This window comes from Neurospora hispaniola (assembly GCF_033458365.1).
Source record: "Neurospora hispaniola strain FGSC 10403 chromosome Unknown B0T23scaffold_8, whole genome shotgun sequence".
In the NCBI taxonomy this organism is placed as follows: Eukaryota; Fungi; Ascomycota; class Sordariomycetes; order Sordariales; family Sordariaceae; genus Neurospora; species Neurospora hispaniola.
This window is the reverse complement of record NW_026944413.1, coordinates 1,232,125-1,255,813: the sequence shown is the minus strand read 5'-3', so window position 1 is coordinate 1,255,813 and position 23,689 is coordinate 1,232,125. Positions and strand designations below refer to the sequence as shown.

The window sequence follows — 23,689 nt, the reverse complement described above, 5'->3', positions numbered from 1 at the left end:
ATGCATGACTTTTTCTTTTGATCCTCATATAGGTAAAACAGGATAATTTTAAACCTGTTTATACTGAAAGTCTAGGTTGATGCCATCATATCATATCATAAAGTACAGAAGAAAAAAATAAGAGAAAAAAAAAAAACCCCCCAAAAAACTGGCTACCCTAAACAAACCCACTTCACATCTCTTCCATAAGTCAGTCAACATTCCGACTGACTGACTGAGTCCACTAAGCAGCCCAGCCCAAGACTAAGCAACAACCCTCCCCCCTTCCCCCTCCAATCCCACCCTCTCACACTCCAACACCAACGGTCCCCCCGCCGGTCCGCTCGCGTCCAAGCTCAGCGTCACCCTCGCCCGGTCACTAATGACTTGCACCACCTCTCCGAGGTTCTTATTATCTGTTTCGTAGTGTCCCTGTGGCTGCTGTGGTTGTGGTTGTGGTTGTTGTACTGCACCACCAGCCTGCTGCCCTTCGTTGTTTCTAGTCGGAGAAGTCGAAGAAGAAGAAGAAGAAGAATGAGAAGCAGTAGCAGAAACAGCAGTAGCTTTGACCTGCTTGATATCCACGCTGGGATAAGGGAGGTATCCCTCTCTGAGCGGGATCAAGAGGAGGGGAATATCGGCTTCTGTTTGGGGGGTTGAACTTTCTCTAGTACTACTTTTCTTTTCCCCGTCTTGATCTGTGGGGTTGCTAGTAGTAGCAGCGGGAATAACAAAGTGCCCTTTTCGTCGACCGCCCACTAACCAAGTGTCAGGCGGAGCGTTAATCTCGTAGCTGAATTCGAGGTCTTCGGAACGTTGAGGGGAGGCAGGGAAGACGGTGTCCCAGATGCGCGTCCATTTGAGCCGGAGGGTGGCGGGGAGTTGTTGGTTGATGATGAAGGTTGGGTGGCCTTGGACATCGTCAAGAGAGGTAGAGGTGGAGTTGGAGTTGATGGGTAAGGGAGGTTGTTGGAAGACAATGTCGGTGGTGTGGACGATGGTGATGGGAGGGATGTCGACGGGGATCAGGATGGTGCTGATTAGGGAGCTGTCGTGATTGGGAACGGATAAGGGGAGGACGGGATTGGCGAGGAGCCAGGACCGGAGGAAGGCGGCTAGTTGGGCAGCGATTTGGTGGCTGTCTTCGCCTTTCAGAGAGGAACTGGAGGTGGGCCCGATGCCGGGGAATTGGGTTGCCCAGTTGACGTCGGATAGAAAAGAGGTGGAGAGCTCGCCGAGCAGAGTGCATTTCTCGAGTTCGTACGCCGTTAGCCGCTTTTGGCTCCAGGCGAGGACTTTGTAGACGATCAGCTTGGAGTACTGCCGAAGGGGTGTGTCTGCGAGGTCTTTGGTGAGGGTCTTGTCGAGTAGATCCTCGATCTCGTCTTGTAAGACGCTGTACCAGAGCTTCAGGTAAAGAGTCTTCTTTGTGTTAGGGCCAATAGTCACCCCAGGTTTCTTGGTGATCTTGTACAGCAGACTGGCCGGTTGCTTGGGGAAGATGGCGACTGGGTCGCTTGGTGGTATTCCGTAATGTGACTCGAAGAGTTCCGAGGGAATAAGCTCGCTCTTGTACAGCCTCAAGGGACTGGGACTAGCAGTGGAGACGGTGAACCGGGAGAAAAGCGCCTTGTGCTTAAACACGTCCTGGACGTTGACGCCTAATGCAAGAGCAATGGAGACCGAAGAGGTCTTGAAGAACGTAAAGGTTCCCTTATCGGTTGAGTATGTTACTTCAACCTTGACAGCAACGTGGAGTACATCCTGCTCCATCTTAAAAGGGAAACTGATCTTGACGGAGCTGTCTCTTGTGATAGCGCCAAACGTAAACGTTCCACCCTCGGCTTTCTTTGACTTGGCTGCCGACTCATCAAGGATTACAGCATCCCCCATTAGGAGCCGCAAGCCTCCCGTTGCCGACTTGATCTTCACCTCAGCACTCGTAATGTCGTTCCAGCCAGTCATGACCTCGACCTCCAACATGTTGTTTGTGTCTAGGCGGATATCCTTGCTGCTGGAGAGGCGGACGTCAAGCGAGCTCGTGCGTTGGTAAAGCGTTACCACAGGGTTCTGCAGGACAGGGAATGGTTTCTCCACCACTTGTCCAAGCTCACGTTCAAAGTGCAGCAAGATATTGCTGCTCTTGATGCGGATCTGGTCAACCTCATAGTTCCCTGGCATCAACATGTAGCTTTGTAGTGGAACCTTGTTTCGACCAGGCTTGATTGTCACGGGGCCTTTGGCCTGCACCCAAATCTCCTTGTTGCCGCCAAACCCGGGACTGGATATGCGAAGGCAGACAGACTCTGCATCAAACTCGTCAACGAGAAGACTCCTAAGCTTCAGCGAGAGCGAGAAACTATCTTGATCATCGTCATAGGTTGGCGGTCCGTCAAGCTCAACTTCACCAAAGAAGTTGGTCAATGGTATCTTGACCTCTTTCTCTAGTGTTGCCGAAACTGTCAGCATATCGGCGAGGAAGCCAGATATCGCCGAATTTTCTGGGTACTGTGCGCCTGCCCCATTGCCAATACGGATCTTTGACTTTTGCTGTAGCCTATCTCGCTCAGCTGCTGCAGCCTTTGTCAAGAGCTGACGAAGGGCCTTGGTGACGTAGTCTTCTTGTCTACCCAGCTCCTTCAAACACCTGGCATACATGACGAGCATGGACAGCTCGAGCAGACTCCACGAACACCCCCCAAAGAACGGGATCGTATTGTAGAAGTAATATTCGGCCTCCTTGTACTCGGAAAGATGGAATTTGAGGACCGCGAGGTCGGCCTTGGTGGCCTGGACTGAATGGTCATACTTGGCGACAGAGTAGTGACGCATCGCCTTGTCGGTTAACGTCTCGTACAGTCGATAGAAATCATCCTTGTTGTCCAGTGCAGTACGTAGCAACTCGTTGCCTACACCAGCTACCGAGGCCTGTAGGTCAGAACCGACCTCAGTTGAGGGTTTCGCTTCTGACGAGGGCTCGTCGTCAAGGCTAATCTCTTGCAAGTCGGTACTCTCTCCTACAATGGGTACTGCGGCCCAACCGTTAGTCCAGCCGCGTCTTTTACCACATTCTTCGAGAACGTTTCGAGACAGCGTGTACAGCTCAGCTCTTGTCGCAGCCAACTCTTCGAGCCCCGTCTTAAGGAACTGAGCCATGCCATACTCGCCAACGCTGTCTTTACGACCAGGCCCTGGAAAGCCAACAGGACTGGGCGGAGGACGTTGTATAGATTGGCGCAAGGGGATGGACGACGACCGCGCAGGATGCATCATGGTTTTTGGTTCCGGGATCGCGGACTTGTGTTCGCTGTCACCAGAGGTGGCCAGCATGGGGGCAGGGATTTGCAAAGACTTGGTGGAAGTCTGGGCAAGGATTTGCTGCGCAACGGAAAAGGCGAATGAGGCAACGATATTGTCAATGACCTCGGCCAGTACTGGGTCAATTTTCTGAAAATCATCACCAGCCCCGACGCCTCCCTTCACCAGTCCCAAGGCGGCTAGAATGTCCTTGCGGATGAGCATGGAGACTGCAGGAACAAACTCCAATGTCCTCCTGCAGATCTCGGCAAGCTGTGAGAGGTTTTCGGATTCATCTGATGCCTGTTTTGGCGGTGGTGCCCTGGGTGCAACGCCGCGGGGAGCCATGTCTTGTTGTTCCTTGAGTTTAGCAAGGAGTTCCTCTCTCGTTGACCAGGCGTTGCCCAGACGCAAAAGGAGGGCAACCTGCCGGGAGAAAATGTAGCATCGGAAGTCGAAGAGCGAAATGTTGTTGGCAAGAATCAGTTCGCGATATGGTTTCTTGGTTGAACTGATGGGAATAGCGCCAAAGGGATCCGTATCTTTCACCCGCTTGCTCGTCTGAAGATCAACTGTCTCCTCATCTTCGAACTCCATACTTCCTGAAAAGATCTGGCTTGCAGCTTGCTCAGCAAGAATCTTGAGTTCTTCAGTATAGTCGAGCAGAGCTCCACCGTGAGCTTCAGCCGAGCCAGAAATGGCTTGCTCCTTGATGATAGCGTCTAGGCCAATGCTCAGCTCGTCATAGCCAACCAGGGCATCCTCTACAAGGCCGACGCTTTCGAAACCTCGAGCCAATCCTTCCTTCAAGATGAAGAAGGTGCAGAAGTTCCAGCCAGGCAGACCCCTTTGGGCATCTTTGTCTTTTATGTCCTCCTCATATTGGGTGACACGGATGTCGAAACTCGATAGAATCAGCTCCTTGATCTTTCCAATCAAGTCCTGCCAGGCATTTTCGCTGTCCTGCTCTGTCTCCTGGTAGCCAGTTGGCACGGCGGGAACAACGCGCGGAAGGAGATCGTAGGGGACGTCATTGATGCCAATGCGGATCTGCCTCACGCGGTCAACGGCACCCTTGCCTGTACCGTTGAAGTCATTGCGTAGCTTCTCCAACAGAGTGCTGGACCCAGTCCGCCACTTGAGAGCTGAAGTCTTTTCGGAACTCGAGTCGGCCGCTTTGCTCCCGCTTGATCGCGGCTGGGTGGCGGCGACAGTGTTGGGTATGACAACGTGAACGATCAACCATTCAAAGGCGTCGTGGTTTTCAGCATTGCTCGCCGTTTTTCCCGGAGTCAACGAGTGAGTGTTTGCCTTGATCCATTCGCGGATCTCGGATCTTGTCGTCGACTTGTATGCATCGTTGTCGTCGCACCTCACGAACAGAATCTTGAGGTAGGGAGTGCGTCGTAAGCCGGGGATCTGGTGTCGTCGTTCTTTGGTGATTCCAGGCCCGGAGTGACGAATCGCGCCTGGAGGGCCGGCATTATCAGTAGGGGTACCACGACCACCGCCAATGGGTGCTGTTGAGAAGCCATCGTCGCGGCTGCTAGCGGTGCTTTCCCCACGGCCACGGCCTGGGGCTTTGCTATCGGGGGTGGGCGAGAGAACCGAAGACCGATCGACGGTGCCAGCTTGGTCGGCGGGAACAAGTTCGACGTGGAGTGTGTTGATGGATCGCACGGGGCCTGCGTGAGACTGCCAGTTGAGGTCCCGAAGGGGCAGTCGGGGAATTAGGCCCGGCGAAAGGAGCTTGTAGACATCGTGGGGATCGAAGTACTCGACTGTGGACGTTGGACATGCAAGTCAGCAGTGCTTCTCTATTGGTGTGTATGGAATGCGCCGAGAAGCATTGGTCGTGACCACGACAGGAGGACAGGAAGAAGAGATGGATGGTGTCAGTCTGGGAGGGGAGCTTCGAACCTGTGACCTTGGAGGACGAGAAGGGCTGTTCCATACTGGACAGCTCCGTCGTGGGGCGAGATCTATGGCATGACACTCGGGGTGTTATCTTGAGAGGTTGTTGGGTGGTCGCAAAGGCGGCGTCGTCGTCGTCTTGGAAGCACTCAGTTCGTTCACTGCCTATGTATTTGTTTTGTTGAAGTTACAAAGCCATGTCGGTACTGTAAGGGGGTGTCCGATACACTAGTAAATGCCTCCAGTAAACGTTACTGGTCGTTTTTACTGGGTTGTGTACGAAACGACTAGTAACGGATTTGCTAGTAAATTGCTGCAAAATCTATTCCCGTAAATTGCCTGACCTACAACCCCCAAATAGCCAATTAAATCCGTGTATTTGACTATAAATACTCTAGTTTATTTTTAGTCCTCGAGAGGTCCGAAAATGAACTTTAGTAATTAAAAATCCGATTTTTTCGATTACGTGATAACCCTCAGCGATACTACATTTCAACCTCCATTCATTACTATGCCTTCTACCGCTCTCGAACCTCGCTACCGTCGATTATAATTTCATTGTAAGGCTCTGATTATGCTTATTATAGTTCTCTTAAATACTCTCGTACCCTAATAACCCCCTAGACTAATCAATATATATGGCTAGCGAGGTCTTTATACTACGAAGGAGCTATTCTATAGTTATATCGGGCATTTTAGAAACCTAATCCGTATAGGGCCGCGGATGTTCTATATACTAGTTGAATAATTGTATTATTACGCTAGACTATTATCGGATAGATATTTATCCTCCTATAAGAAGGTATTAATTTTCCTTTTTGTAATTAGTTAGGGTTTTATTTTCCGTATAGCGGGATACCTACTTAACTATAATCCTAATTTAATTAGAAGGTTCGTTTGTAAAGGTATATAATAATAGTATATATTTATATTTATTAGTAGATAGAGCCTTCTATAAGGTATTTGATATTTGTATTATTTTTAGGAATTAGAAAATTAGACTTCCCCTTTTTTAGATTTCTAATATTATAAAAGGTAACCCGAAGACCTTTCCCTACTTTCGTAAGGTATTAGGAATATTCGATAGGTTATACTTTAAAGTATAATTAGATATTAATATAATAAAATTATAGTACAACTATAAGGGTAGTTACTTAATTAATATATTATTCGTATATAATTTTAATAGTTATATTTTATATATATTACCGGGTTGGGAGGGGTTAATAAATAATTAGAAGGTATTAAATAGTACCTTTATTCAATAGGGCTCTTACGGGTTTATTATACTTTAAAATTGGTACTACCTAACTAACGCGGGGTATAACTCTAATTATCGATTACTCGTACTATATTATAGTATATAATATTATTTTTAAGAGATAGCGAAAGTAGAATTTAGATTAGTAAATAAGGAAGAGTTCTTTAATTTTTAATATAATTAAACCTATATTATTATTAAGAAAATAATTAGTAGATTAAAGGGTACGTTCCGAATCTACTACTATTCGCCTAATTTCAATATTGATATATAAGTAAAGGTTATTTTTACTATAGTAGCGTTGTTAAATTAACTTCTCGAATATAATAATATATTTAATAAGTTCGATAATTTATTGACGCGGGGTAGTATAACTTTGGAGTAGGTAATGAGAAATGAGGTAGCGCGCTTCCAACCGATTATATATAATAAGGATAATATAGTACGGACCGACTTTATTAAGTACGAGTTAAATAGAGGTGTAAAGGGATATATAGTATAGTATTGCGATTGTATTACTAAAAGGATATAGATTAATTATTATAATAAGTTTATAAAGAGAGGGAGGATATAATATAGAAGGTTAAATCTAATTGAAGGTAGAGAAGGGGGGAAAGGAAGCGAATTAATTTATAATATTAGGGTTTAAGAGTAAATATAGTAATTTAGTACTAGCCGTTCTAATTACCCCCTAAAATACTATAATTTAGTAGAATTGTATATATCGAACTATAAATTCAAATTACTAAATTACCCCTAAAGTGTTAGAGTGTGTAAAATCTATTTTTTTTAAAGATTCGATTCTATATTTGAATTTCAAAATTTCTAGTAATATTTATTATATTAATTAATTTTAATATAGTCTTAGCTCCCGCCCTCCCACCGAATTAAAAAATCTCAAAATTATTTATAATATTTATATTTCCTGTAAATCTACTTTAAAATTAATATAAATATAATGTATCGATTCGGTTTGATTCCGCGATTAAAACGGTGTAGTTTTTATGTATATACGATTTTTTTGGGTAGTTTTGTTTTAATATAGAGAAAATACATTAAAGAGATAAAATATGAAAATCCGGGGTTTGACCTACTTCCTGCTCCCTCCCGCTTATTCTATTAGTAAATATATTTTTAAATTTACTATAATTTAGGATTAATAAGATTAGAATAGATATTAGTCTCTAAATAGAAATTTCCTCCTTTAATTACTATATTATTACTTTTATTAATCTTCTTTTTTAATTTATAAAAATATACCTCCTTCTTTCTATTAAATATTTTTATAAAATAGTATACCTTTCTATTAAACTCCTCCTATTCTTAAAATGCAATTTTAATAATAGTATTATTAATTTTATTTTCCTACTCCTTATAAAAGAAATCGAAAGTATAATTAAATTAAATATTAAATCCGACTACGGAATTTATAATAAGGATAAAAGGAGGCGGGGTTTCTTTTATTACTTTAGTTAGCGCTTTAATACTTTCAATTATAACCTTAGTTGCGTTATTCCTCCTTTTCTTCTTTTTAGGATCGTCCTTAAAAATAGTAACTTTCTTTTTACTATTACGAATATAAGTAAGGATAAGAAGAATATTATTATTACTTTTATTATTATTAAAAATATTTTTGATATGGACTGCTTCTGCTTTAAAGAACAACCCTGCAATTGATGTGCAAAAGCAATGATATTATTCCTGTGTAAAGCGTAATGTAGAAGGAAGAATTAGGAAGAGTAGAAGCCGCGTACAGATGGATTGATATAATCTATTTGGGCGACCTACTTTCCTTATCTTATCGCCTGGGTCTGTGCTGCAGCCGAGGCGGTAGTACAGTCCCGGTGCCCTACATCTACGGCTCGATTGCTATTTTTAGTATAATACTCTATATATATAAAAATAGACCGTATTAAGTCCCGGCTCCCCGAATGAAAAAGTTACTATCCTTAATAGTCTATTTAGAATCTTCTCTTCTTATTACCCGATCCTTTAGGGCGTCCTTTACTACGCTTTTGTCCGGGGCGTCCTCCCTACCGATCCCAATATACCATCAACAAGTCTTGACAATTGCTTAAACTCTTCTCCGTCATTTAGTAATTGTACTAGTAACCCTATCCTATCTATTTAATTAAATATTTAATTACTCCTTTAATTTCCTTATATTTCAAAATCACCTCCACTTTGTACTCGTCTTTATACTGGGAATCTTCTACGGGTCCCGGTAATAACAAATCGCAATTAAACACGTCTTTACCGTCTAGTGCGAAGGATAGGTGTACGACCGAGATAACCGGGTGTATCTTCATATTCTTCGGTAGGTCCAATCGGTACGCTAATCTCCCTACCTTATTCAATACCGTATATAGACCGGATTGTTATTGTAATAGCTTTCTAGAAGGGTTACTAGGTAAATAGTAGCCGTAGTAAAGCCGTAAGAATACCTTATCGCCTTTCTTGAATTGGATATCGCGGTAATAGTCGTTGTATTGTCGTTTTATATCGGCTGCTGCGAAGTCTATAGTTAATATTGCGTCCTAACACAAATATTCTTTAATTACTAGGGTTTTAGGATCGTGTTCGGTTGCTATAAGTGTGTCTAGCGGTCCGGGAAGTTTGAAGCCGTATAGTTACTTATGCGGGGACATATTGGCTAATTACGTAAGCGCGCTATTTAGATTCTATTATAGGGTTAGCAAGATTTCGTACTAATCTAAATTTGGGAAGAGGAAATAATGAAATTGAATAGCTATTTTAACGGTCTAATTTTTACGTTCTAAAAGTCCGTCGGCTTGGGGGTAGTAGACGGTTATTATAAGGAGTTTAGTACCCTATACTATCCATATACCGGTCTAGAGCCCGGATGTGAACTTACGGTCCCGATCCGAGATAATGCTTTTGGGTATACCCTAGTCCGCTATAATAAATTGTTGTGTGAGTATTCTACTCTACTCCTCGGCGGTATATAACGAATGGCCGGGAATGAGGAGTGTCCGTTTGGTTACTTTATTAGTAATAGTTATTAAGGTATCGAAGAAGTTATAGTCTTCTATTTTCTATAGGGAGTCTACTATTAAGACTTCGAATAATCCTATAATAAAATCGATAGCAATAACGCTTATAAGTAATAAATATACATTTTCGGGTCGAATAGGCTAATAACTTCTATTAGGTAGATCTTTGCTAGTTTAGTTCAATTGGTATTCGGGGTAATATTTAAGGTATTTCTTTACTAGGCTGGTTTTATACGGAATAGTTAGGTTTTTAAAGTCGTATATTATACATTATCTGCCGAAATAGTATTTTTCGTCGTAGGTAGCATTTAATATTTCTTTAACGTAATTGAAAGGGATATTTAGAGTTTACGATCCATTTGGACGGTTGTAGTAGATAAATTGATTATTAATAATAAATAGGTAGCCGGCGTACGAAATTACTCCTCCGTCCTTAATAGAACCCTCTAGATCTTTAAGGACTTTAATAAACTTTTTATTCCTTTTATATCTATTAATTAATTGTTACTAGAATTCGTCTAATATCCTTACTTTAATAATATTTAATAATTAGTCGTTAGGAGAAATTTCTATAGCTAGGTATATTTCGTTATCCTTTTACAAATTATTTAACGAAGGTTCGCCGTCGGAGTTCGGACTATCGCCTATAACACGTAGGCAATTGAAGGTATCTAATATAAAATTCAGTTTATTTAAAATATAGAAGATCTGAAAATTATATTAGGAAAGGTAGATAAACGTATTAATTAATCGTCTATTACCTCGGTCGGTAGAAGTTATATATAAATTGGTCTATTTAATAATACCTTTAATCGCTAAATAATTAGTAAGGACGATCACTAGTTAATTAGCTAAATAAATTATTGTATATAGTCTACGCACTGCCCACACTAGGCACGCCACCTCTAATTTAGATGGCCCGTAACGAATCTCTACCTTAGTAAAACACTTACTTAGGAATATAATTAGCAGTACCTAACTTGCGGGAATCTACGTACCTAGATGCTATTTATATCCGTCTTTTAAGTAAAAGGCTATTACACTAAATCCCCTTTCGATAGAACTATCGATTTAAAGGAATAGTTGCTTATCCGGATTGTAATAATAAAGAATATTTGGCTTTTTTCCATCGTCGGTATTATATAAGGCTTCTTAAAGAGCTCGGAACGATTCTCGTTCTTCCGGTATAGGCTTATACTTTGTAGAGACGTAATAATGAGTTTGTTTGTTCGTATTACCTATTATAATTTTATTAAGCTCTCTTCTTTTAATAAGGAGGGTAACCTTGCGGTCCTATAAGGGTGTTGAGAGTTGTGCGTAGTATAGAATTAAATAGCGGAGGAAGCTTAAATTCCCAATATAGTACTCTAGTACCTTAAGTTAGTCCGGGAAGGCTAGATTTTTTAAGGTTACTATACGCTCAACGGTTATTGTAAGGCTTAATGTATTTACTTTGAAGCCTAATAATTCGATACTCGGGTAGCCGAAGTATAACTTCTTTAGTAAAATAAAAATACCCTTAGATGTAAATAGGTTAAAGATTGCGTTGAAGTATTTTAAATAATCTTTAAACGTATCTAATATAATAATAATATTGTTAATAAAAGTCTAGCAATAGGCTTTATATAGAGTAAGGAGCCGGTCTATAAAGTATTGAATATAGGCTAAGGAATTTCGGAATTCTATAAACGCGACAGTTAGCGTTTCTAAGCCCCGGTGGCTAATAAGGGTCAATCGATTACAATAAGCAGGCTACACCCTAAATTAGTAGAAAAACACTACTATATCGATAATAGTGATATATCTCTTGCTTCGCAATTGTACGATAATTTTTAACTAAAGGGGGAGCGGGTAATTATTTAGGACCGTAATTCTATTTAGGGCGCGCAAGTCGATAATTGGCTGTCCCTTTACTTTATCTTTTACGGTTCTTCAAATTACGAATATTAAGTAGGTAAATAGTGTTATTTCCTTATACTACCTCATTTTACCTTAAGTATAAAGTTTATCAAAAACTTTATTTATTACTACTTAGTCCTTCCTACTTAGTAGATACATTCTAGTACTAATCTTTTAATTCTACCATCCTTCTACCAATAGCACTTTTATTATATCTTCCTCCTTAACTTCTACTATTCAACCTTCTTCCTATATATCTTCGTATTTATAAATCAGGTCTATAAATTCCTTTAATTACTCCTTAATATAGCCGTTATATACGTAGACTCCCTACTTAAAAATCTTATTAGGAACGTCGCCGTTTATACGAATCCCTAGTATAGAATATTTTTTGGGGATATACGGTTTTTTCTCGTCGGCGCCCACTTTTAGGATTTAAATATTAGGGAAGGCTATAGCCTAGTCGCGGGCTTTTTCTTATTATATAAAATTATCAATATAGAAGATACTTGTAGTTAATGTAGGATCCGATCCTAAGGCGATTGTTTGGGTGAGGGTGGTGAGTTCAAATTCCCCGTTAATTAGAGCCGCTAATAATCTTTAGATAGTATTGCGGACCCTTCGGCTGTTTTTATCGGAGTAATCGTAGGTGGCGATTAAGGTTTAGTCTAGTATTGCTACTTTCTAAACACCATCCTATAATACCCGGAAGAAAATACTTTCGCTATTTTTAATAATTAATCTAATATTAAATTTTTTATTAATAGTAACGGTTCTTTCCGTATTATTTTTTATTAAAATGATTATTAGTATTTTTGTATTAATAATAGCATTCGCCGCCAGCGGGTATTTATTATTAAATATAAAGCTCCTTCCTTTGGGTAGGGGTTTATAATTTACCGGTAGGTAAATTTATTAGCCAGGTAATAAAGTAATTTTTTTAACGGTAGTAACCTTTCGTATATAGGGGATATATTAGTAGTCGATAATAAATAGTAGATTAAAATCTTCTATTAATTTGAATCGGATGTTTTTAATAGAGTAGTTAATATATCCCTATCTAGTATTTATAAAGTCGTTAGCTAGTAGTATTCGGGCTAACAGGTTATTAACGACCTATACGGACTTTACTATCTTCATTAAAATAGGTTTACTATCTTTATTATTAACTAAATATACGTAGAACGTAACCTATTCTTCGATAATTTAAAATCCTCTAATACCTTTAATGCAATAAGGTTATTTATACTCTACTATATAGTTGAGGATTTATAGAAACTTGTAGTTAATTATAGACTTTCCTATTCCGGGATTAATATATACTTTAGTATTTAGAGATTCGGGGTCTACTTTAATTCTAATGCGAAGATAGATATAGCTAGACAGTAGATTGTTTTTAATATCCTAATCGTCGAGTAGGGGTGCTTCTACGATATCGTATAATTCCGGCTCTACTTCTTCTTCTTATACGAAATAAAATAAATCTAACGGTATTCCTTTAATACGACCTTATTTAATTCTTTTATAATGTTTTATGTATCGAAAGAGGGCGTTCCTAGAGGGGGCTTAGTACCCGCAATACATACACCTATCCCTCATAGGCTTGAGCTTCGCTGCTTCGGCCTAAGCTTTTCTATTTGGCTTATATTTCCGTTAATATTACCGCGCTTCGAAGTCAGACGCGAAAGTACTATAGTATTTATAATACATTAAGGTAGTATTGTAGATAATATGGGCGATTTCGTCCTTTAAATTTAATAAGACGGATATATTCGAGGCGGTGCTTTTATTGCCGACGTGATGGGCTTACTCGCTACTAGCATTATCGTCGACATGGTGTGCCCGCTCCTTGTTTTTATCGCGATTGCGGTTGTACTAAAATTTATTTACTCTGTTCTTATTATTCCGGTTATAGCTACTATTACGGTTATTCTTACTATTCCTATACTCCCTTTTATTGGGTATTAAATTCTTCTAGAAGGGTTTAATCGCTAGCTTACTATTAGTATCTTTATCTTTTTACGAAGAATAAGTAACGTATTTAACGAAAGGGTATTGCTTAGCTATTGCGGTTATAAGGATAGCCTTAGCTTCGTCGATTTCTTTGATATAGTTGCCGAGGGAGCCGTGTTTGGGAGGCTTTAGGTAGGTTTAAATATAAATATCTATTTTAGATTAAATTTAAATTATTATTCCTATTTAATTAACCGATTCTTTGCCTAGAATATCTATTGCGCGCGCGTAGCGTAGCTGCTTCTATACGAAGTTAAATAGGGCGTTTTTATTAGCGGCGACGTCCCTTAAAGTAATAGATCCTTTAGTAAATTTTTTTATTGTAATAGCGGGGTTAAGGGTCTATTTTTTAATAAGCGCGTTAAATAAGTCTTCGAGGGTACTACGACGGAGAACGCGCTTGGTCTCTAGGGATACTTCTATATTCTATTATTTTACAACGGGACCGCCTAAAAGGACTTGGAATATTAATATTAATTATCGCTCGGTTAATTTAGTAGTAAAATCGTCTTTAGTAAAGGATTTAAGCCTATTAATAAAATAGAAAATATTTATATAAATTAAATTACGTCCGTTTATAACTATTCCGAAATCTTCGGAGTCTTCCTAATAAGGGTAAAATTGTCTAATTTCTTCTTACTTTAATTTAGGGTCTGAGCCGTACGAACCGGACTATAGTTCGCGGGATAAACAGTCTTTATTGAGAGGACAACGTAATGGACCCCGTCTATTACTATAATTATCGTCCGGGTCGTTATCGTCGTCTCTATTATTATTAGGGTTTCCTCCGGTTCCCGTATATAGTAGGCCGCTTCGAAGTAGACCTGTAGAGGGGCCGCCCGAAGTGCCACCATCGTACGCCGGTAAATTTAGGTTCTTAAGGATAAGATGTTTATATTCGCCGGGTATATAGAGAATTGGGTACTCTTCCACCCAATACTAAATAACCTACGGTATAAGAATAGCGAATGTAGGGTTTCGTTCTATATTTTAAATAGTCCTATATAGTTTATTATAGAAAATATTATTAGTAGTAACTTAGAATAATATTATAGCGGCGGGCCTAGTAGCGGGCGAAGTTAGGTCGATAAGAGGCGCCTATTGGGTAATAGCCTATTACTAAGTATTAAAGCCTTAATAACCTTATAAAGTTATTATAATTAGAACCTAAGTATTTTATTGCAATATAATTACCTATAGCTGTTTGGCTTACAATAGTCCGGTAGTAGATTTATACTAAGGTACCGCCGATTACTTACTCTAATAAGAAGGAATTATAGTATTTTAAAAATTGCAAATAGAGGCCTTACTCTAATTTTAGAAAGGGGGAATAACCAATTGGACTACTATCAAACGTAAAGGACTTCTACGCATTAGGGTCGGAATTCCATTTCTACTTCTATTTTCCGCCTAAAATAATTTATATTTAAATAGTTTTATCGTAGCTAGTAGGAAGCCCGTTACCGCTAAATACGAATTATTACGTTCGGGAGAGTTAGAGAATCCTAAAAACGGTCTAAAGGAGGCTTAGCCGCCCTAAATTGAATTCTTATAATAAACAACAGTACCGGTACCCTTTAAATTATTAAATAGGGGGAAGGTATTATCGTATTGTTTATTAATGGTTTCGGGGCGGTAGGGGGAGAGTTAATAAAAATTGTATTTATATAATAGCAATACGATATTCTTTAATAGTTTTAAAATAAACTCCTTTATTACATTAATTATAGTCTTAGTTAAATAACTTTAAATTGTAGGTGTGAAACTACTGGGTTGTACATTTGTAGCGGATAGTCTCAATAAAAAAGAAAAGGAGGATAAGTAATAAGTAGAGTAATTATTTAATAGCTAAGCCGGCGGTAGTACCGGAGTACAATATACTAAGAGATTGTCCATTTTGGTTATTATTATATTAAGCGTATTGTTAATACCTTGTTCTATAGCATCCATCCTTAATCCTATATTTTAATATTTCTAATTGTTAAATTTACTGAGATTGCTTAGGGCGGTTTCAATATTCCTAATATAATTAGTAGTTTCGTTTATTTTAATCCGTAGATAGTCGGTATTACGATTAATTCTTCGATATTAAACGTCTTACTCGAATACGTTCCTATTAATCTTATTTAACGCGTACGTTATAGTTTCCGTATTATTATTAATTTTTTTAGGTATAATAGGCGTGGGCGGTCGGATAGGATCGAGCTTTCCTTCGCCCTAGGGAGGTAAGCTGATGGTTTTAGATTCGCGGCCGTTTTCTTTACTAGTCGTCTTTAAATTGGTTTCGTGCAAGGTTTATTCGTTAATTAATTTAGGGTTAGATTCGCGAAAGACCTACTCGCTAATCAACTTGGAGCGTATGTTTCTTGCCAAAGTTCGAAGATTGCGGGGTATTATAGATTGCTTTGAGGGTGGTATTATACCGGCGTTAGATTTTGCTCTACCGGGCGGGGAGCCCTTATTAGGTGGTTTATTTAGTTATTAAAACGCTATATCGGTCGATAATCTTAATTAATTTATCGACTTTCGGTTATTAGCGCTTAGGTAAGAAATAAAGCTAAGTAAATATAAAAGATTAAGAATGCCTATTATTTACCTAAGTTCGAAAGTAGGGGGAAACCTTTCGTATTAAGGGTATTTTGTATTCGCTTACTATAATTCAACGATTTAAAAGCTTCGGTTCTAGGTAGTAGATCGCGTGAGAATTCAAAGTTCGTTAGGCGAGGTGAATATCGTTCAGCCTACTACAACTCGGCTGATTAACGGTGATAGGGAAGCGCGTATCGCCGTAGTCTACTACAATTCGACCAGGCGGTAATGGGTTGTTGGAGGTGGGGGAGCGATGTAACCTATTTAAATCAATTGTAATACGACACTTTCTAATCTACTATAGTTCGATTGGATTGTGGGTTTCTGTGCGATTTATTACGATTCGATCGATAGAGAGAGTTGAAAAGGTAATTGGATTAAAATTGTTGTAACTACCATATAATATGGACTGCTTCTGCCTTAAAGAACAACCCTGTAATTAATATGTAAAAGTAATGATATTATTCCTGTATAAAGCGTGATGTAGAAGGAAGAATTAGGAAGAGTGGAAGCCGTATACAGATGGATTAATATAATCTATTTAGACGACCTACTTTCTTTATCTTATCGCCTGGGTCTGCGCTGCAGCCGAGGCGGCAGTGCAGTCCCGGCGCCCCACATCTACGGCTCGATTGCTGTCTTTGGTGCAATACTCTACATACATGAAAATGGACCGTATCAATTTTTAATAGGTAGGAAGGGAGTAAGGATTTTTTTCGAAATAAGTAACGCTCCTAGTATTTTTGTATACTACCCGGTAGTACTTTAATCGTTTGCGAATACCTACTTTATAAGCTTGAAGTAGGGGAGAGGCTTATTCTTAAATTGGACGACCTCCTTATTCTTCTATATAGCCGGGTTAATATATAAAGTCCGAATCCTAATCCCTTATATACTAATTAGTATAGTATATTAACTTTAATTAGTAAATTCTATATTTCGTTAGATGTAGTTGCAGCGCTGGTATTTAGATTAAATTTAAACCCTAACTGCGAGTATTTTTTTAAAATTATTTACGTTCGCTATTTACAACGAAATAAATCGATTTTATTATAGATTTAATTATTAGTAGGCTTAATATTAAAGCGCTTAATTATTTTAGTAATAAAATTATTATATATTTAATCTTTATAATTATTCTAATTAATTACGCTATCGCTAACGATGTTTTTTAAAAGAGTGAGTAAGTGAACCTCCTACTTGCTGTCCTATATTTAATTCTTGGTTATAGTATAATTCCTCTTCTTTTTTTGGATTTAGTAGGGAGGAGAGTTCTAGCTATAGGGGAATAGGTAGTATTAGTTAGAGGGTAGTTGGCTAGAGGGATATTGACTGCTTTGTAATAGCGGTTGAGATCCTATGGTTTGGGATTCCTTCTGTGTTACTAGTTGAATTTAATTGTTATTTATTTGGGTGTAAAAGTAGGCGGCTATTGTTTTTGAAAGGATAACGAGGGAAAGGGATAGTTAGGGCAAGCAACGAGGGTACTATAGCGAGCAATAACACCACGATTTATATACCGGTTCAAATACGACGATTTCTGTTGATTTCTAGCATTTCTATCACATTCTGGAAATCCCCTCACGTAAATGCCAAAATGTGGGTCATGGCCAGGTTACTAGGGTGGTATTGAGCTGGCCTGTGCGTGGCACGTAAAATCGATTTACTGGCCACCTTTACTGAGCTATTTACTGCTGTATCGGACACCCCCTAAAGCTGTTAGGTCCCCGTATCGGTGTGACGGCAGCGGGTACCGAGTTCAAGCTCAAGGTAACCTCCACTTATGGTAGGTACCTTGTCGGCCAGACCTTCCCGAGCCTGCCCCGCCCTAGGATCTTGAGGTAGCCCCAAATTCGGTTTAGCCCCTAGTTATTACGCCTTACGCTGCTTTTCTTAGTGCACTTGTGCATGGATCATCTCGGCCAATCAGACGATGCAATTGTGCAAGCGGTTTTGGGTGGCGTCTTTTTTTATCATCAGTTTGTTGAGTGAGTGAGGACCCTGAGGAATAAGAAGACGATACTTGGTGACATGTCTCTTCGAGGGCCTCTCTGAAGTCTCTTCTGTTCCTTTGATTATCTCTCCAGCCTATACAGTTTTTTTTTTTTTTTGGGTGTTTCATAGACCAAGACATTCATTTGTTTTTTGGTACCTTTCAAGCCTCAGGCGTCTCTCACTTCAATATCAACAACATGTCTGCTCTCGAAGCCATCAAGTATTCCCGGGGCAAGTTGGAGGTCCTGGACCAGCTGAGACTCCCTCATGAGCACCACTACGATGAGGTCTCCACCAGCGAAGAGGCCTTTGACTGCATCAAGGCCATGAGAGTCAGAGGTGAGTTTATGCAAAGCGCTACTCTACACAGTGAAATCAAGTGACATCTGTACTGAACAACAGACCCCAGGTGCTCCCGCCATTGCCATTGTTGCTGCTTTGGCTGCTTCTGTTGAGCTTCACAACGGCAGCTGCACTGTGACCGGCACCGAGGATGTCATCAAGTACATTGACTCCCGTCTGGACTATCTCTACGAGTCCAGGCCAACCGCCGTCGATCTTGGCAACGCCGTCAGATTGCTCAAGAAGACCGTTCGCGGTGTCAAGACGGAGGGCCTGACGGACGCTGAGGCCAAGGAGGCCATCATCAAGGCCTTCGTTGAGGCATCTGAGGAGATTCTGGCCAAGGATCTCAAGACCAACAAGTCGATTGGTGCGTTTGGTGCCAAGTGGCTTCAGGAGCAGTACAAGATCACCGACGACAGCAAGATCACTGTCATGACCCACTGCAACACCGGCTCTCTTGCCACCTCCGGCCACGGCACCGCCCTCGGTATTATCCGTACCCTCCGCGACGAAGGCCTCCTCAGACACGCCTACTGCACCGAGACCCGCCCTTACAACCAGGGCAGCCGTCTGACTGCCTTCGAGCTTGTCCACGAGGGCATCCCCGCCACCCTGGTGACCGATAGCATGGCCGCCGCCCTATTCCGTCTGCGCAAGGCCGAGGAGAACATTGCCGCCGTTATCGTTGGTGCCGACCGTGTTGTTCGCAACGGTGACACTGCCAACAAGATCGGAACGTACCAGCTTGCGGTCCTCGCCAAGCACCATGGCATCAAGTTCATGGTTGCCGCCCCTACCACCAGCATTGACGTCGACACCGAGACCGGTGACGATATCGAGATTGAGCAGCGCAAGCGTGAGGAATTGACTCAGATCAGCGGCGCTGTTGTTAACGCGGATGGCTCCATCGACACCAGCAAGTCTGTCAGAGTGGCGATCGCTGACCAGAGAATCGGTGTCTGGAACCCTGGTTTCGATGTCACTCCCCACGAGTACATCGATGCCATTGTCACCGAGAAGGGTACCGTGGTGAAGGGAGAGGATGGCAAGTTCCACTTCGAGGACTTGATGCCTGAGAGATTCCAGTAGGTATACAAACACATAGACCTGGCGGTTAGACTTGGCGATATGGTTTCGGCGTTGAGTGGCAGGCGTAGGGCATAGATACTAGAAAATTCAGGGTTTTGATGCTTTATTGGGAAAGAGATAGAGAACGCATGATATTCAACACTTGAGTCGTAAGACTCGAGTATGCTGTGGGTTCAACCAAGGTCGGTGTGCTCGGGATTCAAAACACCGTTGTCACCTGGAGATGTTTGTTTACTTGTCTTGTCTTGGCAGGGCAACGCAGGGGTCGGCGATTGGGGAATCCCCCCAAACAACGCAGGCCTCTCCACTCTTCTCCAAAGTGGAACGAAGCTCTCCCGCTGCCGCATGCGGACCCGGCCGGGTGTGGGGTTCGACATTCGCAATTGCGGTCACAGCTCGCGACTTAAGATGGAAATATTTGTCTTTTGACTTCCAAGTTTCCATCTCAATACTTTTTTTTTTCTTTTTCTCAAGTCTCCTTCTCATGGACTACCGCGAGGGAAATACCCAGCAACGATGAAAGCAACATCGAACCTTCTCCTCCTTTGGGGCACCTCCCTTCTCTCCCACACCTCTGCCTTCGTCATTGATAACAACAACCATTACCAACAACAACCACTCATCGTCGATGATGCTTCCATCTCTCCCCTCCAGATCTCTACCTCATCCGCTGCCAACGATGGGCCATCCTACCGCAAGAACCTCCTCTCCCTCCACAAATCCCTAATCGAAATCCCTTCCATCTCCCGCACCGAGCAAGAAGTTGGCAAGTTCCTTCTTGACTACCTCCGTAACAACCTCGGCTACGTAGCCAAGGCCCAATTCCTCGAAAGTGACAAGACTTCCCACGGTTCTGACGGCGATGACCATTCCCAAGGGCGCTTCAACGTGCTGGCCTGGCCCAGCTCGCACAACCTGTCCAGCCCACGCGTGCTAGTCACCTCGCACATCGATGTCGTCCCGCCCTTCATCCCTTACCACATCAACACTCCTGAGGGCTCCGACCAAGTCACGTCCGACACCTTCATCAGCGGGCGCGGCTCCGTCGACGCCAAAGCCAGCGTGGCCGCGCAAATCGTCGCGGTCGAGGAGCTCATCCGCGCCAAGGAGGTCGACCCGGCCGACCTGATGCTCCTCTTCGTCGTGGGCGAGGAGATCAGCGGCGACGGCATGAAGACTTTCTCAGCCGCTTACAACGATCAAGACGCTGACAAGAACAACAACAACAACAACAACAACAAGAAGGAGTTGCCCCGGTTGCATTTCAACGCGGCCATCTACGGCGAGCCAACAGAGAACAAGCTCAGCTGCGGACACAAGGGCCACGCGGGCGGGTTGCTCAAGGCGCAGGGAATCGCGGGTCACTCGGGCTACCCGTGGCTGTTCAAGAGCGCCACCGAAGTACTGGTCAAGGCGCTCGCGAAAATCATTTCGGCCGACCTAGGCAGCAGCGAGCGCTACGGCAACACGACGGTGAACATTGGTACCATTGCTGGAGGCGTGGCGGCGAACGTGATTCCCAAGGAGGCGCAGGCGAAGCTGGCCATCCGCGTGGCGGCGGGCAATCAGACGACGGGCGCGGATATCGTGAGGGAGGCGGTGGAGAAGATCTTGAAGGAGACGGATGCCGAGGCGTTCACGATGGAGTGGAACGGCGGGTATGGTCCCGTGGAGTGCAATTGCGACGTGGACGGGTTTGAGACGATGGTGGCTAGCTATGGGACGGATGTGCCCAACTTTGAGGGTGACCATGTTAGTTATTTGTATGGCCCTGGAAGCATCTTGGTGGCGCATGGTGATGATGAGGGGTTGAAGGTTGGCGATTTGGAGACTGCGGTGGAGGGGTACAAGACGCTTATCAAGCATGCCCTTGCTGCTTGAAAATTGTTGGTGTTTGATGGGTTTATGATTATGATGAGATATGGGTTATGTAGAATGTTGGGTATGAGAGTATGCAAGCGAATGGATTCCCGAATTGTCTTCATTATTTACATTTCATCATAGATGGCACGCCAATCGCTTAGGGTATGTACGCACATGTCTTGTCAAGCAAAAGTCCATTGATGCGTACCAATATTCGCTATCGGTACGTTTTCTACCTCCACGAAAAGTTCAAACTTCAATCATCATCACCCATCTACCAACCTCAATCAATACCCACACGCTCCCAGCCACTTCGGTCTCTCCCCACCGCCCCTCAACTCCAACCCCATCTCAACCGCATCCAACTCCTTCTCCCCATCAACAACACCCTTCCCACCCTTCTCGCTCTCAATCAGTTTCCTCCTCGCCCGCTCAATGACTCCCACCGTCTCCCTCGGCACCGCCAACCCGGCATCGAAACCCCTCACCTTCCCCCCTTCCCGCTCATCCCCCAACAACCCCAAAATCGCCAGCCCAAAAAAACTATGATACAGATCCGGCGGACTCCCCGGGGACTTCCCAAACCCGCCAATCCGGTGTTGCATCTTCTCCAGCAGAAACCGTCTGGCGGCTTCTCTGTCTACCAAAGAGTCCAACCTCCCCAGGTTGGCGAGGGCGCCGCCTACCCACCAAAAGTAGCACGTGTCTGCTACCTTGTTGGTGCGGCCGTTAAAGGCTACATGGGTTTTGTCGTGGCCTTTCTTTTCGGCGATTTGGGACAGGAGGCAGAGGAGGTCGGAGGGGGTTGGAGGTAACAAGAAGTTGGGGTCGTCGAGGTCGTCTTCTTGGTAGATGTAGGTGTCTGGGTCCTGGTCCGCAGAGGGGGGAGGCGGTTCGAGGTAGACAAAGGGGCGAGAGGCGAGCCAGTGGATGAGGCCGGGGAGGTCACGGATGGAGGAGTGGAGGAGGGGGGATTTGTGTGGTACAGAAGAAGAAGTGGATGTGGTGAGAGGGCGGTCGAGGAGGGTGAGGGCTGCTATGGCGCAGTAGGCGTAGCCGGCGTGGGCTTCGTCTTGGGAATTACCGGCGAAACCGCGGTCGTATGTCTAGGGGGTGTTGTTAGTTAGTGACCCCCGACACCAGTAGACATGGAGGAAGTGAAGTCAAGTGAAATGAAGTGAACACATACCTGACTATTCAAGATATACCTCGCCAACGCCTCCGTGTCAAAATCCTCCACCCACCCTGGGCTTCCCTCCTTCACATCCCCTCGCAAGATCCACCTGATGGCCGTAGCAATATAGCAGTAGCGCATATCATAGCCGCCAGCAATAAACCGCCCGTGACCCGGCAAATCACTGAGCGCCTCTCCGAAACTTCCATCTTCGCGCTGGAGACTCTTTAGGAAACGCAGCGTCCCCACCCGGTTCACGCCCTCAAATACGTTTTCCCCCGCCGCCTCATCCTCCTCATCCGCCAAAAGGGCCAGCAGTTGCAGAGCGAACAATGTGGAGGTGATGTTGGCCAAGCCGGCATGATCTGGCTCATCCAAAGTTTTGGTGTCAAAGTTATATATGTCGTAGCTGTGAAGCGGGAAAACAAGCGAGGATGTGCCGCAGAAGCCGCCGGTGGGATGTTGGTGGTGAAGAACCCATTTCCTCATGGCCCGCTTGTCCTCGCGGCTGATAAGAGGTTCTGGGGTCTCGGGCGTTCGTTCTGAGGGGGGCGGGGTTAGGAGGGTGACTGAGTTGACGATGAAATAAGCCAGAGCCAGGCGATTCGATTCATTGGAGAGGTAGACGTGAGGCAAGGGCGCTCGGATGCACATCTTCCAGTATCGAAGATGTCGGTGGACGTCGAGGTAGGGCCATTCCTGCTCGGGCTCCTCGTGGGCCTTGTTGTCGTTTTCCATGGTGAGTGTGAGACGCACACCGGGCGACTCCAATTAGATATTAGATCAAGAGGGTTACCTAATTACTACGTTATACAATCTCAAGTCTCATGTGTGTAAAGATGAAGGCGAGTGAGTGTGTGACGCTGGTTCCAGGATGATGATGTTGTTGTTTATGAATGCCGTCCCCCTGAATGAGTGAGTGAGAGGTCAACAGCTCTATCGATAACAAAGCTATAGCTGTACCCGACCCCACCAGGCCATCAAGGTGGTGTGGAAATGGCATGGGGCAGCTGTATGCAGAGGGTTAGGGTAGTGTAAGCTCAAATTAGCTCTACGCTACCGTACAATACAGTACATCTCTCTGCGATACAAGTGCCGGACGTGGGAATGTTCCAGCTTCACAACCACTCAATTGGTCCTTAAAAAAGTTGAAAGCTGTCTTTGACACAAGAACATCTCTCGTTTTGAAAGGACAACAAACTTCTACGGCGCACGAAACAGCGGACATCATACGTCCCGTCAACGGGCTTCCAGGCA

General features: G+C 43.1%; 3 protein-coding genes across 3 annotated transcripts; 1 reads left to right on the top strand and 2 right to left on the bottom strand.

The window, feature by feature from the left end:
• Nucleotides 1-243: 243 nt before the first annotated feature.
• On the bottom strand, nt 244-5,369 carry B0T23DRAFT_365413 (trafficking protein particle complex subunit 10; the record flags this gene model as incomplete). The annotated part of the gene is made up of 2 exons (XM_062836364.1): nt 5,197-5,369; nt 244-5,057 (listed from the first exon to the last, which is right to left on the bottom strand). Exons 1-2 carry the CDS (start codon nt 5,228-5,230, stop codon nt 244-246), a joined length of 4,848 nt encoding a protein of 1,615 aa, XP_062689233.1. The 5' UTR covers nt 5,231-5,369.
• A 12,789-nt stretch (nt 5,370-18,158) lies between these two features.
• On the top strand, nt 18,159-21,276 carry B0T23DRAFT_407597 (uncharacterized protein; the record flags this gene model as incomplete). The annotated part of the gene is made up of 4 exons (XM_062839206.1): nt 18,159-18,300; nt 18,371-19,391; nt 19,543-19,544; nt 19,919-21,276. The coding sequence occupies 4 exons, from the start codon at nt 18,159-18,161 to the stop codon at nt 21,274-21,276; spliced, it is 2,523 nt and encodes an 840-aa protein (XP_062689232.1).
• Nucleotides 21,277-21,545: 269 nt separating this feature from the next.
• Nucleotides 21,546-23,170, bottom strand: B0T23DRAFT_432063 (terpenoid cyclases/protein prenyltransferase alpha-alpha toroid; the record flags this gene model as incomplete). The annotated part of the gene is made up of 2 exons (XM_062840353.1): nt 21,546-22,364; nt 22,448-23,170. The coding sequence occupies 2 exons, from the start codon at nt 23,168-23,170 to the stop codon at nt 21,546-21,548; spliced, it is 1,542 nt and encodes a 513-aa protein (XP_062689231.1).
• Between the last annotated feature and the right edge of the window lie 519 nt (nt 23,171-23,689).